Source organism: Trachurus japonicus, chromosome 22 (genome assembly GCF_045865225.1).
Source record: "Trachurus japonicus isolate A0001 chromosome 22, Traja_1.0".
In the NCBI taxonomy this organism is placed as follows: domain Eukaryota; kingdom Metazoa; phylum Chordata; class Actinopteri; order Carangiformes; family Carangidae; genus Trachurus; species Trachurus japonicus.
Window position 1 is genome coordinate 7,368,978 of NC_140928.1, and position 11,881 is coordinate 7,380,858.

The window sequence follows — 11,881 nt, forward strand, 5'->3', positions numbered from 1 at the left end:
TAATCTGTGGCATGTTTTTAACCCATCTATGGTTTTTAATCTGAAATGGTACTGAATTCAGCTGAAAGTGCAGCCTGGGGTTGATATTTAAAGTGATAGAGTACTGAGTGGGATACTGAATGTCATCTAGGCCCACTACAAGTAACAAAATAAACCAATAAACAATGCTTTTTTAAAATTTTTTTGTAGTTTAAAGAGGAACTATGTAAATCTGGTCTCTTTTCCGCTGTTTTGCTAACCCTCCTCTCGGCCATGTGCATTTGTTTTCAATGAAGCCGGTGAGAAATCAGTTAATAGAGCGGTAGATAATGTTATGTCATATACCATGTTACGACGTCTATATTTGTATAGTTTAATCTGTCATAAACAAGAGATTACAGGTTATGGGGCCTGTTTATGTCGCAGTGTTGGGTGGTTTTCAGCCAAGCGACGCTAGGTGGAAGGCAGAGAGCCTCCATCCTCCCTGTAACAAGTGAAGCCATTTATTAAACCATCGCAATTAGTACAAAACTGTTTAATTAAGGTAAAAATGTAGCATATTTAAGATACAAATCCTGCATAGTTCCTCTTTAAATAAACTGCAACAACAATATCCAACAACAATTTGAAGTGTTACTACAACAATTAAAGATTTTTATAATTACGCACAGGGTTCCTACGTATGGAAAGTATGGAAAAGTATGGAATTTGATTTTATACATTTCCAGGTCTGGAAAAGTATAGAAAATGGAAATTATTGTATGGAAATATATTTATCTTAATACTGATCTGGGTTTGGTCTTAATCTGAAGTCATTTGGGTTAATTATTTTGTATGTGCTATTAGCTATAATCTCCTGGAAATTATTTGGTGACATAATGGTATACACATTCAGAATAATGAAAACAAATGATTAATTGCATAATTTATTTACATGATACACATCAATTTACTTGAATGTCACAAATTATTTGAAAATTTTTACCGAAAAGTCTGGAAATTAGGGTCTGGGAAAAGTATGGAATTTGTAAATTTCAAATGTGTAGGAACCCTGTACGCAGAATTTCTCTATGGGTCGACAGAAGTTAGACACTTCACCCCCACTGGTCAGGTGCTAAGTTCGGCTCTGATCATATATGTGTTTATTACTGGCTGGTTTCTCCTCATCGCTCCTGTGTGTTTGTGCTGCAGGAGGTGAACAGAGAGCTGACCAGCCAACAGGAGGCTTCGGCCGAGCTGCAGCAGCAGCCGCCGGCAGAGATGTTCGACTTCAAGATCAAGTTTGCAGAGACGAAGGCCTACGCCAAGGTCAGACAGAGAGAGACGGCCGCTGAATAACAAACAGCTCTCTCTTTTTTATTCTTCAGGGTGAAAAGATTCATCTTTTAAAGTAGTTTTTTTTCTCTCTTGTCTGTGTTCAGGCCATTGAGATGGAGCTGAGGAAGATGGAGGTGGGTCAGGCCAACAGACACGTTTCTCTCCTCACCTCCTTCATGCCCGAGTCCTTCCTTCGTCACGGAGGAGACCACGACTGCATCCTGGTGCTGCTGCTCATCCCCCGCCTCATCTGCAAGGTACACACACACACACACACACACATACACACACAGACACAACATATTGACGCACAGAGCTGCTGTTTCCACATTAAGGCGAGACACTACAGGCAAAAACATTGTTTTTTTCACTGCATTTTTGAGATTTTGGCCTATTTTGCTTCCTTAACACGTCTTCTTTCAGACTAGAGGAAAGAACTGGTAGAAAATCCACATTAAGGTGTTTTTGTTTTACTTCATTGTTTCTTCTTTCGTCTGTACATTTCTCCTAAATTCACCAAAAGTTAGCATGCTACTGTGCCGTGCCTCAAATCTTTAAAGGCTGTTTTCTCAAAATGAATTTTTCTTTATACTCTGAGCTAGTATCTCCATTTCAGCATTTCTATATTTCTACAGATGGGTTTGTTGATATATCATTCACAGCCTGATTTATACAACATTTTATTCCTAAAAACATGGCGAAATTTGATTTTTCTGACAGTTTTTCCTTATTGATGGAGTAATACAAAAAGATATTCAATATCCCATCTGTAACACCTTTTGACTCTAATATGTCAACAAAATAAAACAAGAATTTTTTGAAGGTTCAGCTGTATCCAATGTTCAGATTTCTATTCTGGAAATGTATGCAAATGAGTGCATATTTAATTAGATATTGCCTCATTTACACATTTAAACACAAAATTTGGCACAACTTGTAATACAAAAAATAACTGTCTTATTGTAAGTGATAAACTTGGGAAGTTTCATGGTGATGATATCTGTTAGTTAAATGTTTTACCCTATTCACCTGTAGTGTTTCACCTTACACAGATAAACAACAGTGTGTGTGTATGTGTGTTTGTTTGTGTGTTTTGTGTGTTTCCAGGCCGAGCTGATCAGCAAACAGGCGCAGGAGAAGTTCGACCTGAACGAGAACTGTGTGGAGCGAGTCGGGCTGAGAGGAGCCGTCGGCGAGCAGCTGAGCTTCGCCGGCGGTTTGGTTTACTCGCTCAGTCTGCTGCAGGCCACGCTGCACAAATACGAGCAGTACGTCTCCTCACACACACACACACACACTTCACATATACACAACAGGACACGACTGACGCACTCATGGTTCCTCATTTATTTAAAAAAATGTAATCTTCCTGCATCTCTATTTTCACTGCTGGACTTTAACTTCAGGTTGAAACAGTATCTGAGGTTCACAGTGCATCAGAAGCATTACGCATCTCACTAATGTGTGTGTGTGTGTGTGTGTGTGTGTGTGTGTGTGTGTGTGTGTGTCTCAGGGCTCTGGCTCAGTGCAGTGTGGACGTGTACAAGAAGATCGGCGCTCTGTACCCGGAGATGAGCGTCCACGAGCGGTCGCTGGACTTCCTCATCGACCTGCTGCACAAAGACCAGCTGGACGAGACCGTCAACGTGGAGCCGCTCACCAAGGCCATTAAATACTATCAGGTACAAAGGACAGAGACAGTCAGTCATTTCTCTGTTGACAGGAAATTGATATTATTTTTGTAAGTAATTTATGAAGTGTAAACATTTGCAGGCGATCATGGCGAATTTGATTTTATATGAAGCAATGAAATAGTTAAACTTCTTCCCCACAGCAATTAGACTTCTGAGCAAAAGAATTTAAACTGCATGAACAAAGTTCAGAGCACCTACTTTATTGATCATTTTTATTCTCCTTTATCCTTTGACCATTTTATCTGTGGTTTGTGTTTTACTTATTTATTGTTTAAATTAATTGCACTAATCTCCGAGCGGTGGACGTGTGAAACACAATTTTTGTTTTTATGTGACGCATTAGAATGACAAATAAAGATCTATCGATCTATCGATCTATCTATCGATCTATCTATCTATCTATCTATCTATCTATCTATCTATCTATCTATCTATCTATCTATCTATCTATCTATCTATCTATCTATCTATCTATCTATCTATCTATCGTCCAACTATCAACAGGCAGAGGATTGAGAGTTTGGACACAAACCACCACAATAATGTGAATTAAATCCATTTAAAACTAAAAACCAACTGTTTCTGTTCTGATGATGTTTGTCCCTCTGCAGCACCTGTACAGTATCCACCTGGCGGATCAGAGTGAGGAGTGCACCATGCAGCTCGCCGATCACATCCGAGTGAGTTCAATAAAACTCGTCAATAAAAATCTGTTTCCTTCTCATTTAAGTTCAAAGTTCAAAGTTCAAAGTTATCTTTATTGTCCCAGTTGGGAAATTGATTTGCAGTCAGGATGTCCAAAATACATAAAAACATACAATACCAATAAATACACATACAACACACACACACACAGAGCAATCAGCCTCTGTTAGGAAAAACAGCACATAAAGCAACACATAACAACACATAGAACACATAGTGGGCAGAGTAATTAATTATTATTATTAATTTTCAAGTGCATACAGAGACAAAGTGCATTCAAGTGCATTCAAACGAGGTAGGATAAAACAGACTGTGTGGTCAAGACAGCTGTCAATTATCTCACTGTTTCACACTGTTCAGCATTATAATAGCAGAAGGAACAAATGAAGACCTATATCTATTTGTCTATCTATTTGTATTTAATAGATTAAATCTGGATGTTTAAGTCTGTTTTTTTATTTAACAGTATTTTTTCTGTTCTTCTTCGTTCTGATTGTCAGTTTACCCAAAGTGCCTTGGACTGCATGGCGGTGGAGGTTGGGCGGCTGCGGGCGTTCCTCCACGCCGGCCAGGAGAAGGCCGACCTCGCCGTGCTGCTCAAAGACCTGGAGACGTCCTGCAGCGACATCCGCCAGTTCTGCAAGAAGATCCGCCGCAGGATGCCGGGAACCGACGCGCCCGGCATCCCAGCCGCGCTCAGCTTCGGCCCGCAGGTAACCACGGCAACATACACAACCTCTCCATGCTGGATGTGCAGTACAGTACTTTTTTTTTATCAGTTGCCAATTGCCATTGTAATTCATCTTTTGTTTCATTCTCTCAATTCTTTTGATTTATCTCAATTTATCTTTTGAGCTATTGCTTAATTACTATTTTGGTTATTTAGTGTTTTTCTCTCATTAATTCATTTGTTATTTTATTTTGATAAGATACATTTAATTTTACTTATTTATTTTATGGTGAGGTTCTCGATAAGCCCTCCTAGGGTTTCTAACCTCTCCAGCACTGTTTCATTGTAGTTTATCATATATTATCTATTGTATATTTTCTTCCTTCCATGTGATATGCTCCTTGTTTGTAATATTTTAAAGTGCAAACAATAAACAAACAAACAAACAAACAAACAAGTACAAGTCAAACCTGAACTTTCTGCTCCTTCATCATCGTCATCATCTCCTCCAGGTGTCGGACACGCTGTCGGACTGCAGGAAGCACCTGACCTGGGTGGTGGCCGTGCTGCAGGAGGTGGCGGCCGCCGCAGCGCAGATGATGTCGCCTCTGGGCGAGCAGGAGGGGCTGGCGGCCGTCAAGCTGGAGGACGTGGCGTTCAAGGCAGGAGAACAGGTCCGTAAAGTAGAGTTTCGGAGAAAAGATCCGTGTTAAGAACAATACCGAGCTCTGGGGAAAAAAAAAAAAGAAACCACTTCAAAATGATCAGTTTCTCTGGTTTTTACTATTTATAGGTATGTGTTTAGGTAAAATTAACACTTTTTATTCTATAAACTACTGACAAGTAAAAATATTGTCATTTAGAGCTTCTTCTTTTTTTTTGCAGAAATTGGAAACTGGTCAAAAAAAACAAAAAGGTTCCAGTGTTTTTAGACCTCGAACAATAATAATGCAAAGAAAACAAGTTCATATTCATTTTTAAACAACACTACACTCATTTTTTAAACTTAGGAAGAGTTCAACACTGAGAAATCAACACTGGTGGAATAACCTCAATTATTAATTGCAGCGGTGGTTTTTATAATCTTCATTAAAGATGATTTGCTTTAGTTGACAACTGAGTGAGATGAGCTTGAGTTGAAATTCAATAGTCACTGAAATCAAGTGGCTGCCACACATGAAGCTGATTTATTAAGAACTTTTTGGAGTGGTCTTTATTTTTTTCCAGAGCTGTTTATATAAAAAATACAATATAAATGTTTATGTTATACTTCAAGTTGTAAAGTCTCAGGAAACTTTCTTCCTTTGATCTTTAACTTAAAAAAATCAATCAAGTTGTGAAACTTCAAACTCTAAACCAAGTGGATCTTAACATAACAGAAGATGTGACATCATCTCTGGCTGCTTATGTCATATTCAGATCTACGGCTCTCAGGGCGCCAACCCCTACGAGTACCTGCGACAGTCCTGCAGCATCGTCATCGCCACCATGAACAAGATGGCGACGGCCATGCAGGAGGGAGAGTACGACTCGGAGAAGCCGCAGAACAAGGTAACAAGTGTGTGTCTGTGTGCTGTATTATGTGTGTGTTGTTTTGTATTAAAGCAGCAGGATTTAACCGCCCGCTCTGTGTCGTCTGGTAGAACCCTCCACCGGTCGACGTGCGGTCGGCGGCTCTTCGTGCCGAGATCACGGACGCTGAGGGTCTCGGCATGAAGCTGGAGGACAGAGAGACGGTCATCAAGGAGCTGAAGAAGTCGCTCAAGATCAAGGTAGAGGAACAGAAACACATCGAGCATGTCACCGTTTATTTAATCTACTTTTATTATCAATGTTGACAATACACTGCAAGACAATCTCCTCAGGATTAAGGAGTAGGAAAGAGAAAACAAACTATCAAAAAAAGAAGAAGAAACAAACAAAAAAGCAGCAATAACCAATCAAAAAGAAAAGAGCCTGTGTACAGTTGTGTATTTAGGAATCCTTATTAATCATGTCTTTCCTTATATGACAACCATTTTCCCAGCTTTATACAAAGAGATCTTCTTTCATTTCATTTTCAACTTTTATGTAAGAGGCTCCATCACCAGTATATCATCTATATATGTTTGTTACTGGGGGGGTCAGAGTCTGCAGTTTAAGGCAATAATGATGACGGCTCCCGTCACTATTTTAGTAAAATTATAAATGTCTGTGAAGGTAACTCAATAAAATCACATTTTTCATTTTACTAAAATATTTACCAAAGCCATTATTATTGCCTAAACTGCATTATGCTACAAATTCCCTCTTTAATTGTGACTTATATTTTGTGAAATATCGCACAGGAAGATGGTGTAATACTGAGTAACGTGCGATGTTGAGTGTACAGTGACTTTTACAATTGTTTAAATTTGTTATTTATCTTCAAGAAAGTTCATAATTTAGCTGTTTGTTTTCATATATTATCTGAAAAACACAGCATTGAAATTGCATATTTGCCTACAGAACCGTAGATATGTGACGATGCAATTAAAAAGGCTGCTTCTATTTCTGTCAAATTGGTTAGGTACTTCTCTTTTTTGCAAAGGGTGCAGTGCCCCGAAAAGGTTGAGAGCCGCTGTTTTAGAGGATGTAGTTTGTTGTTGTGTGAAACCGGTGCTCGTGTCCTCAGGGCGAGGAGCTGAGCGAGGCGAACGTCCGTCTCTCTCTGCTGGAGAAGAAACTGGACAGCTCGTCCAAAGATGCGGACGAACGTGTTGAGAAGATCCAGACTCGACTGGACGAAGCTCAGACGCTGCTGAAGAAGAAGGAGAAGTGAGGATTCAGATTGAAGATGATCCAGATGTGGAGCTGGAGCAGAGGAGTCCACAGCTGTTTGACCATTGTTGTTGTTGTTGTTCTCGTGTCTCTGCAGGGAGTTCGAGGAGACGATGGACGCTCTGCAGGCCGACATCGACCAGCTGGAGTCGGAGAAGGCCGAGCTGAAGCAGCGGATCAACAGCCAGTCAAAGATGACCATCGACGGGCTGAGAGGAACCGGACCGTCGGGAATCGCCTCCATGATGACGGGAATGACGGGCGAGGGTACGGAAAACCTCCTTATCCTCTGCATCATCATTTTTCTATCAATAATTCCAAAACGTACAAATAATTTTCTGATTTTCTTTGACAGTTTATTAAATATCTAGTTTGCACGAGTAAGAAAATACTAATAAATAAGGTTAATTGATAAGAAAATCCATCAGCAGTTGAAGCTCAGATCCTCCCACCTGGACTCCAAGACACTTGTCTGATCAATTATCATCATTTAACTCAATAATTCATTAATTCCTCCTCTTCGCTCTTCTCTCCTCATGTGACTGCTTTGCTCTAATCTCTTTACCTTCTGCAGAGGAACAAAAAGGTATCTGACCTCCTGCCCGTCCTCACGCCTGCTGTTCATCCTGCATGTTCAATATTTGTTTCAGAAGCAACTGACTTTTTATAACTGAGACGTTTTTCATTGTGCATGAATCAGAACAGCAGTTTAATATGACGTGTGTTTTTATTCAGGGAGTCTGTAGGAGAAGTTATTTATCTTCTGCAGAGTTTGTCTTAACTAAAGTTGTTACATCATTTGATTTAATTAGATTTGATCAACTTTATTAATCCCAGAGGGCAATTTTGTTCGGCTGTCCGGCAAAAACCATACTTACATTAGGTACGTTACATACATACAGGTGCATACAGTATGTTATGTTTACAATGTCACACTATGTTTGTGAATGTTTACAATCTAGATAGTACATTTATAAATAAAAGAGGAATTATTGTTATTTAGAGTTAGGAAATAAGAAAACCCGATGTAATAATAAATAATTCTAGGCTATAACATCCTAACACTGTAATACTTGGTGAAACAGGTTTTACAGTAAATCCTGCATGATGTTTAAAAGGTTTAAATTGAACATTGAACTCTGCAGAAACCCTGCTATTGCCTTAAAAGGTTTAATGTAAATGTTTTATATTCACAATGAGATATTTATCATATAAATCAGTTTTTTTGGGCATGTTTATCATCTCCTTGTGTGTTTTTTTAACCCCTCTGCTCATTTAAATACAAGTTTAGGTCACATCTGTGGAGCAGAATCAACTTGTTTTTCAGTTTTGTGTGTGTGTGTGTGTTGACTGCATGTTAACACTACACGAAGGTTTTAACGAGTGTGTTAATATGACATGTTACCTGTTGTCATCCACAGCAAACATGATGCCAGGAGTCGCCTCGGCTTCGGGCGTCCAGGTGATCGACTCTCCTCTGCTGACTCAGCAGATCGAAGCTCAGCGACTCTGCATCAAACACCTGAAGAACGAGAACAACAGGCTGAAGGTCCGAGTCAAACATCTTCACGTTTCACCCGAGTCGCCGTAACCGACATCACCTGTTGCATTAGTTTAAATATTTATACACCTGTTTTTTCCTCCTCTCAGGCGGAGAAGATGCGCGCGCAGCTCGCCTCGCTGCCGCCGCTCCACGTCCCCAAACTCCCCTCCAGAGACGGCGGGCGTCCTGAGGTCGTCTCCAGCGCCCTCTACCGCAAAACCGACCAGCTGCTGGAGACGCTGCTGCAGATGAGCGCCAACGTCAAGGTGGTGGACATCACCGGGAAATCTCCAGGTTTGACCTTCATCTTATCACTTATTATTTCTATTTATCTACTTTTCCTTTCCACTTTATCTTATTCCAGTTTATTTTATGAATGATTATGAACTATTTCTTGTGTCCTGCAGTGACACCTGGTGCTCAGCTCCTGGAACAAACAGCAAGACTACAATCCCTGAGTGACACTCTGGGCCGACTGAAGGTAGATTTAGATTGAGATTGAGATTTATTTTGCACAGTTAAAAATACACAAGTAAAAGGAACAATTTGATCATTTATAGTGCTGGAAGAGGCGAAAACACAAAGAGCTTATTAGATGCCTCCACTTACAGTTAACAATTAAATGTCATACAAAAAAGAAAACACAACAATCAGGAATATATAAATGATGATAATAAAAGAAAATGATGTAACCCTTTAATTTACAGGCCGCTAATTACATGATAATGTCAAGAAATAACAATTAATTGCGTGATAATGTTCATGTTTTTCATGAAGGCAAAAGATTACACATGCTTTCATGCTTTGAATTTTTTGGGAAAGGCCCAAATTTTTCTCCACCAAGTCTTTGCAATTGTCAATTATTTCTTGGCTGTTTCTACGCAATCCATCATTATTTCTTCTCTAACATATGAAATTTACCGTTATTTCTAGGCTATTTCAAGTTATTGTGACGCAATTACTTGTTATTTCTTGACATTATCACCTAATTAGCGGCCTGTAAATTAAAGGGTTACTGAAAGATAGAGATAAACGATCAAAATATATGAATAACAGTAGAACGAAACAAAAGATAAAAATGAATAAACAAACAAAAAGGTTCAAACATCACTGGAATAAATGTGATCCATGTGATCGTAGAGATTCTCACCTGTCAGGATTCAGGAATAACTGAACTCACCCCTTCTTCCGTTTCCCCTCCTCGTTCAGGACGAAGTAGCGGAGCACGTCGTCAACCAGCAGCCTGGAGCCCGAGTCTCGTCCGACTTTGCAACGTTCCCGTCGACGTCGTTTGTAAAGGTACGTGTCCTCACTTCTTTAACCCTCTACTCAGATTTTGGATTTATAACAGAGAGTGTATAAAAGATTTCAAGTTGAAGTTTAGCTAGTTTTGGAGTCTCTGTTAGAAAATACTATATTGTAAGATCCTAAAGCCATGTTACATTAACTAGCACATTTATTGTCGTGTTTTAACAATGAACTGGAAACTTTGAAGAAATGTTATTTTGGTTTTGTTAAAAAAAAACATTTTACAACAAGAGTAAACTGACTCTTTATCCAAATTTACCAGGTTTATTTTCACTCAAATTTTCCAGAAATGTTATCATGACAAATGATAGAAATAAACTAAAAATAATTACTTTTAAGAGTCTAAACAAACTTTAATTTAGGATCTTAGGATCTTAATCTAGGATTAAGTCACTGCACTTAGCTTTGAATTTTTTATGTGCTCTCTTCAAATTAAACTTTAAATTCTGCTCTTTTACACCTCAGTAGTTGTTTTGATAAAAAGCCTTAAAAAGAAAAACGTCTATTTGACTCATAATATTTCTGTGTTTGTTGTGTGCAGGTGAAGGAGGAGAAGCAGGGCGACACGGTGCTGGTGGGCCGGGTCATGGTGCCGTGTCCCCGCGGCCAGGAGCAGGTCCACCGCCTCGTCCTGTCCCAGTGTCAGCTGCAGAGAGTTCACAGTCTGCTGCGGACCTGAGCGCCGCTGCTGCGTCATCCTGCCTGCTGCACCAACACAACACCTACACAACACCTACACCTTTATCACCACAACCCCCCCTCCGTCATCGTCAGCTTTGTCTCCACCCCAGAGCCAGAACGAGTCAAACCCGGAGGAGTTCAGAGGTGTCGCCCTGACAACAGACAGACAGACGGCTGCAGTCCGAGTCTCAGAGTCACGTATAAACTTTTCTGACACTTTTCTGTGTAATGCTGCGTTCAAGACAAGTCGCTACTCGAGAAAATATGAGCTGCAAGCTGTGAAAAATGAATTGAAAACCGTCAAACTCGGAAATTACAGGTTGGACATCCGGTAGAGTTTCAGTTTTCTGACGTTAAAGGTTAAGAATGGAATTGTAACAAAAGTTATTTGTCAGCTGCTTCCAAAATGCTTATATTTTTCGTGTTCAGCAATCAGCCACAATTTGCCAAACTTCTTTCCGGCATCCACATTTTTTCCTCCTCCGTGTTATTAACCTGTAGCGTGAACTATGATGAGCTAGAATGATGTCAGAAGTCGGAAATTTCCGAGTTGGAGTTCCGACTTCTCGGTTACTTCCGAGTTGTCTTGAACGCAACATCAGCCTCGGCCATTTTGAGTGAGGATTTACTTCTCTGCTTCACTTTGTCACGTCAGAGTAAAATTTATATTTTTTAGAAAGGAGATATTTTGAAGACGGGACTGTTTAAATTATTTAAATTTTAAATATTTTTTATCTTTAACCATTAACCAGGAGATTAATTAAGAGATTAATTGTTAACATGGCGCTCCATGGCACGCACCATGTCGGTTTTGTCTTAAGGTTGGAATCCCAAAAGGCAAAAATTACAAAATAATTACTTAAAAAAACAAACTACAATAATTTGTTTCTGTCAGAAACCAGAAATTATGATGACAGCAGTGTTTTTATTTAGTGTTTTGCCACAATCAAATATCTAATTTTGCTGATTTTGCTGATTTTTTTGGCCACATTATTTTTTTTTTTTTTTTATATATTTTTTTTTTTTTTGGCTTTTCATGCCTTTATTTGATAGGACAGTTGAGAGTGTGACAGGAAATGGGAGGCAGAGATGGGGGGAATGACATGCAGGATAGGGCCGTCCGACGCGGGACTCGAACCGGGGCCGCCTGCAGCGAGGACTATAGCCTCAACACATGGGGCGGGT

The 11,881-nt window shown here is 39.6% G+C and overlaps 1 protein-coding gene across 18 annotated transcripts in view; it reads left to right on the forward strand.

Moving 5' to 3' along the window:
• The window catches only part of dctn1b (dynactin 1b), a 61,490-nt gene extending 50,571 nt beyond the window's left edge, over positions 1-10,919 (forward strand). For 9 of the 18 annotated variants that reach the window (XM_085768203.1, XM_085768202.1, XM_085768206.1 and 6 more), the window contains 16 exons: positions 1,171-1,287; positions 1,401-1,553; positions 2,404-2,564; positions 2,810-2,978; positions 3,602-3,670; positions 4,196-4,408; positions 4,878-5,039; positions 5,785-5,916; positions 6,009-6,137; positions 7,019-7,161; positions 7,262-7,431; positions 8,586-8,713; positions 8,815-9,001; positions 9,115-9,188; positions 9,917-10,006; positions 10,557-10,919. In XM_085768203.1, coding sequence (XP_085624329.1) covers positions 1,171-1,287; positions 1,401-1,553; positions 2,404-2,564; positions 2,810-2,978; positions 3,602-3,670; positions 4,196-4,408; positions 4,878-5,039; positions 5,785-5,916; positions 6,009-6,137; positions 7,019-7,161; positions 7,262-7,431; positions 8,586-8,713; positions 8,815-9,001; positions 9,115-9,188; positions 9,917-10,006; positions 10,557-10,694 — 2,235 coding nt within the window. In that variant the 3' untranslated portion in view covers positions 10,695-10,919. Of the gene's footprint in view, positions 1-1,170; positions 1,288-1,400; positions 1,554-2,403; positions 2,565-2,809; positions 2,979-3,601; positions 3,671-4,195; positions 4,409-4,877; positions 5,040-5,784; positions 5,917-6,008; positions 6,138-7,018; positions 7,162-7,261; positions 7,446-8,585; positions 8,714-8,814; positions 9,002-9,114; positions 9,189-9,916; positions 10,007-10,556 lie in introns of all 18 variants that reach the window. The other 9 variants (XM_085768196.1, XM_085768199.1, XM_085768188.1 and 6 more) reach the window with 1 other exon arrangement.
• Positions 10,920-11,881: the final 962 nt, after the last annotated feature.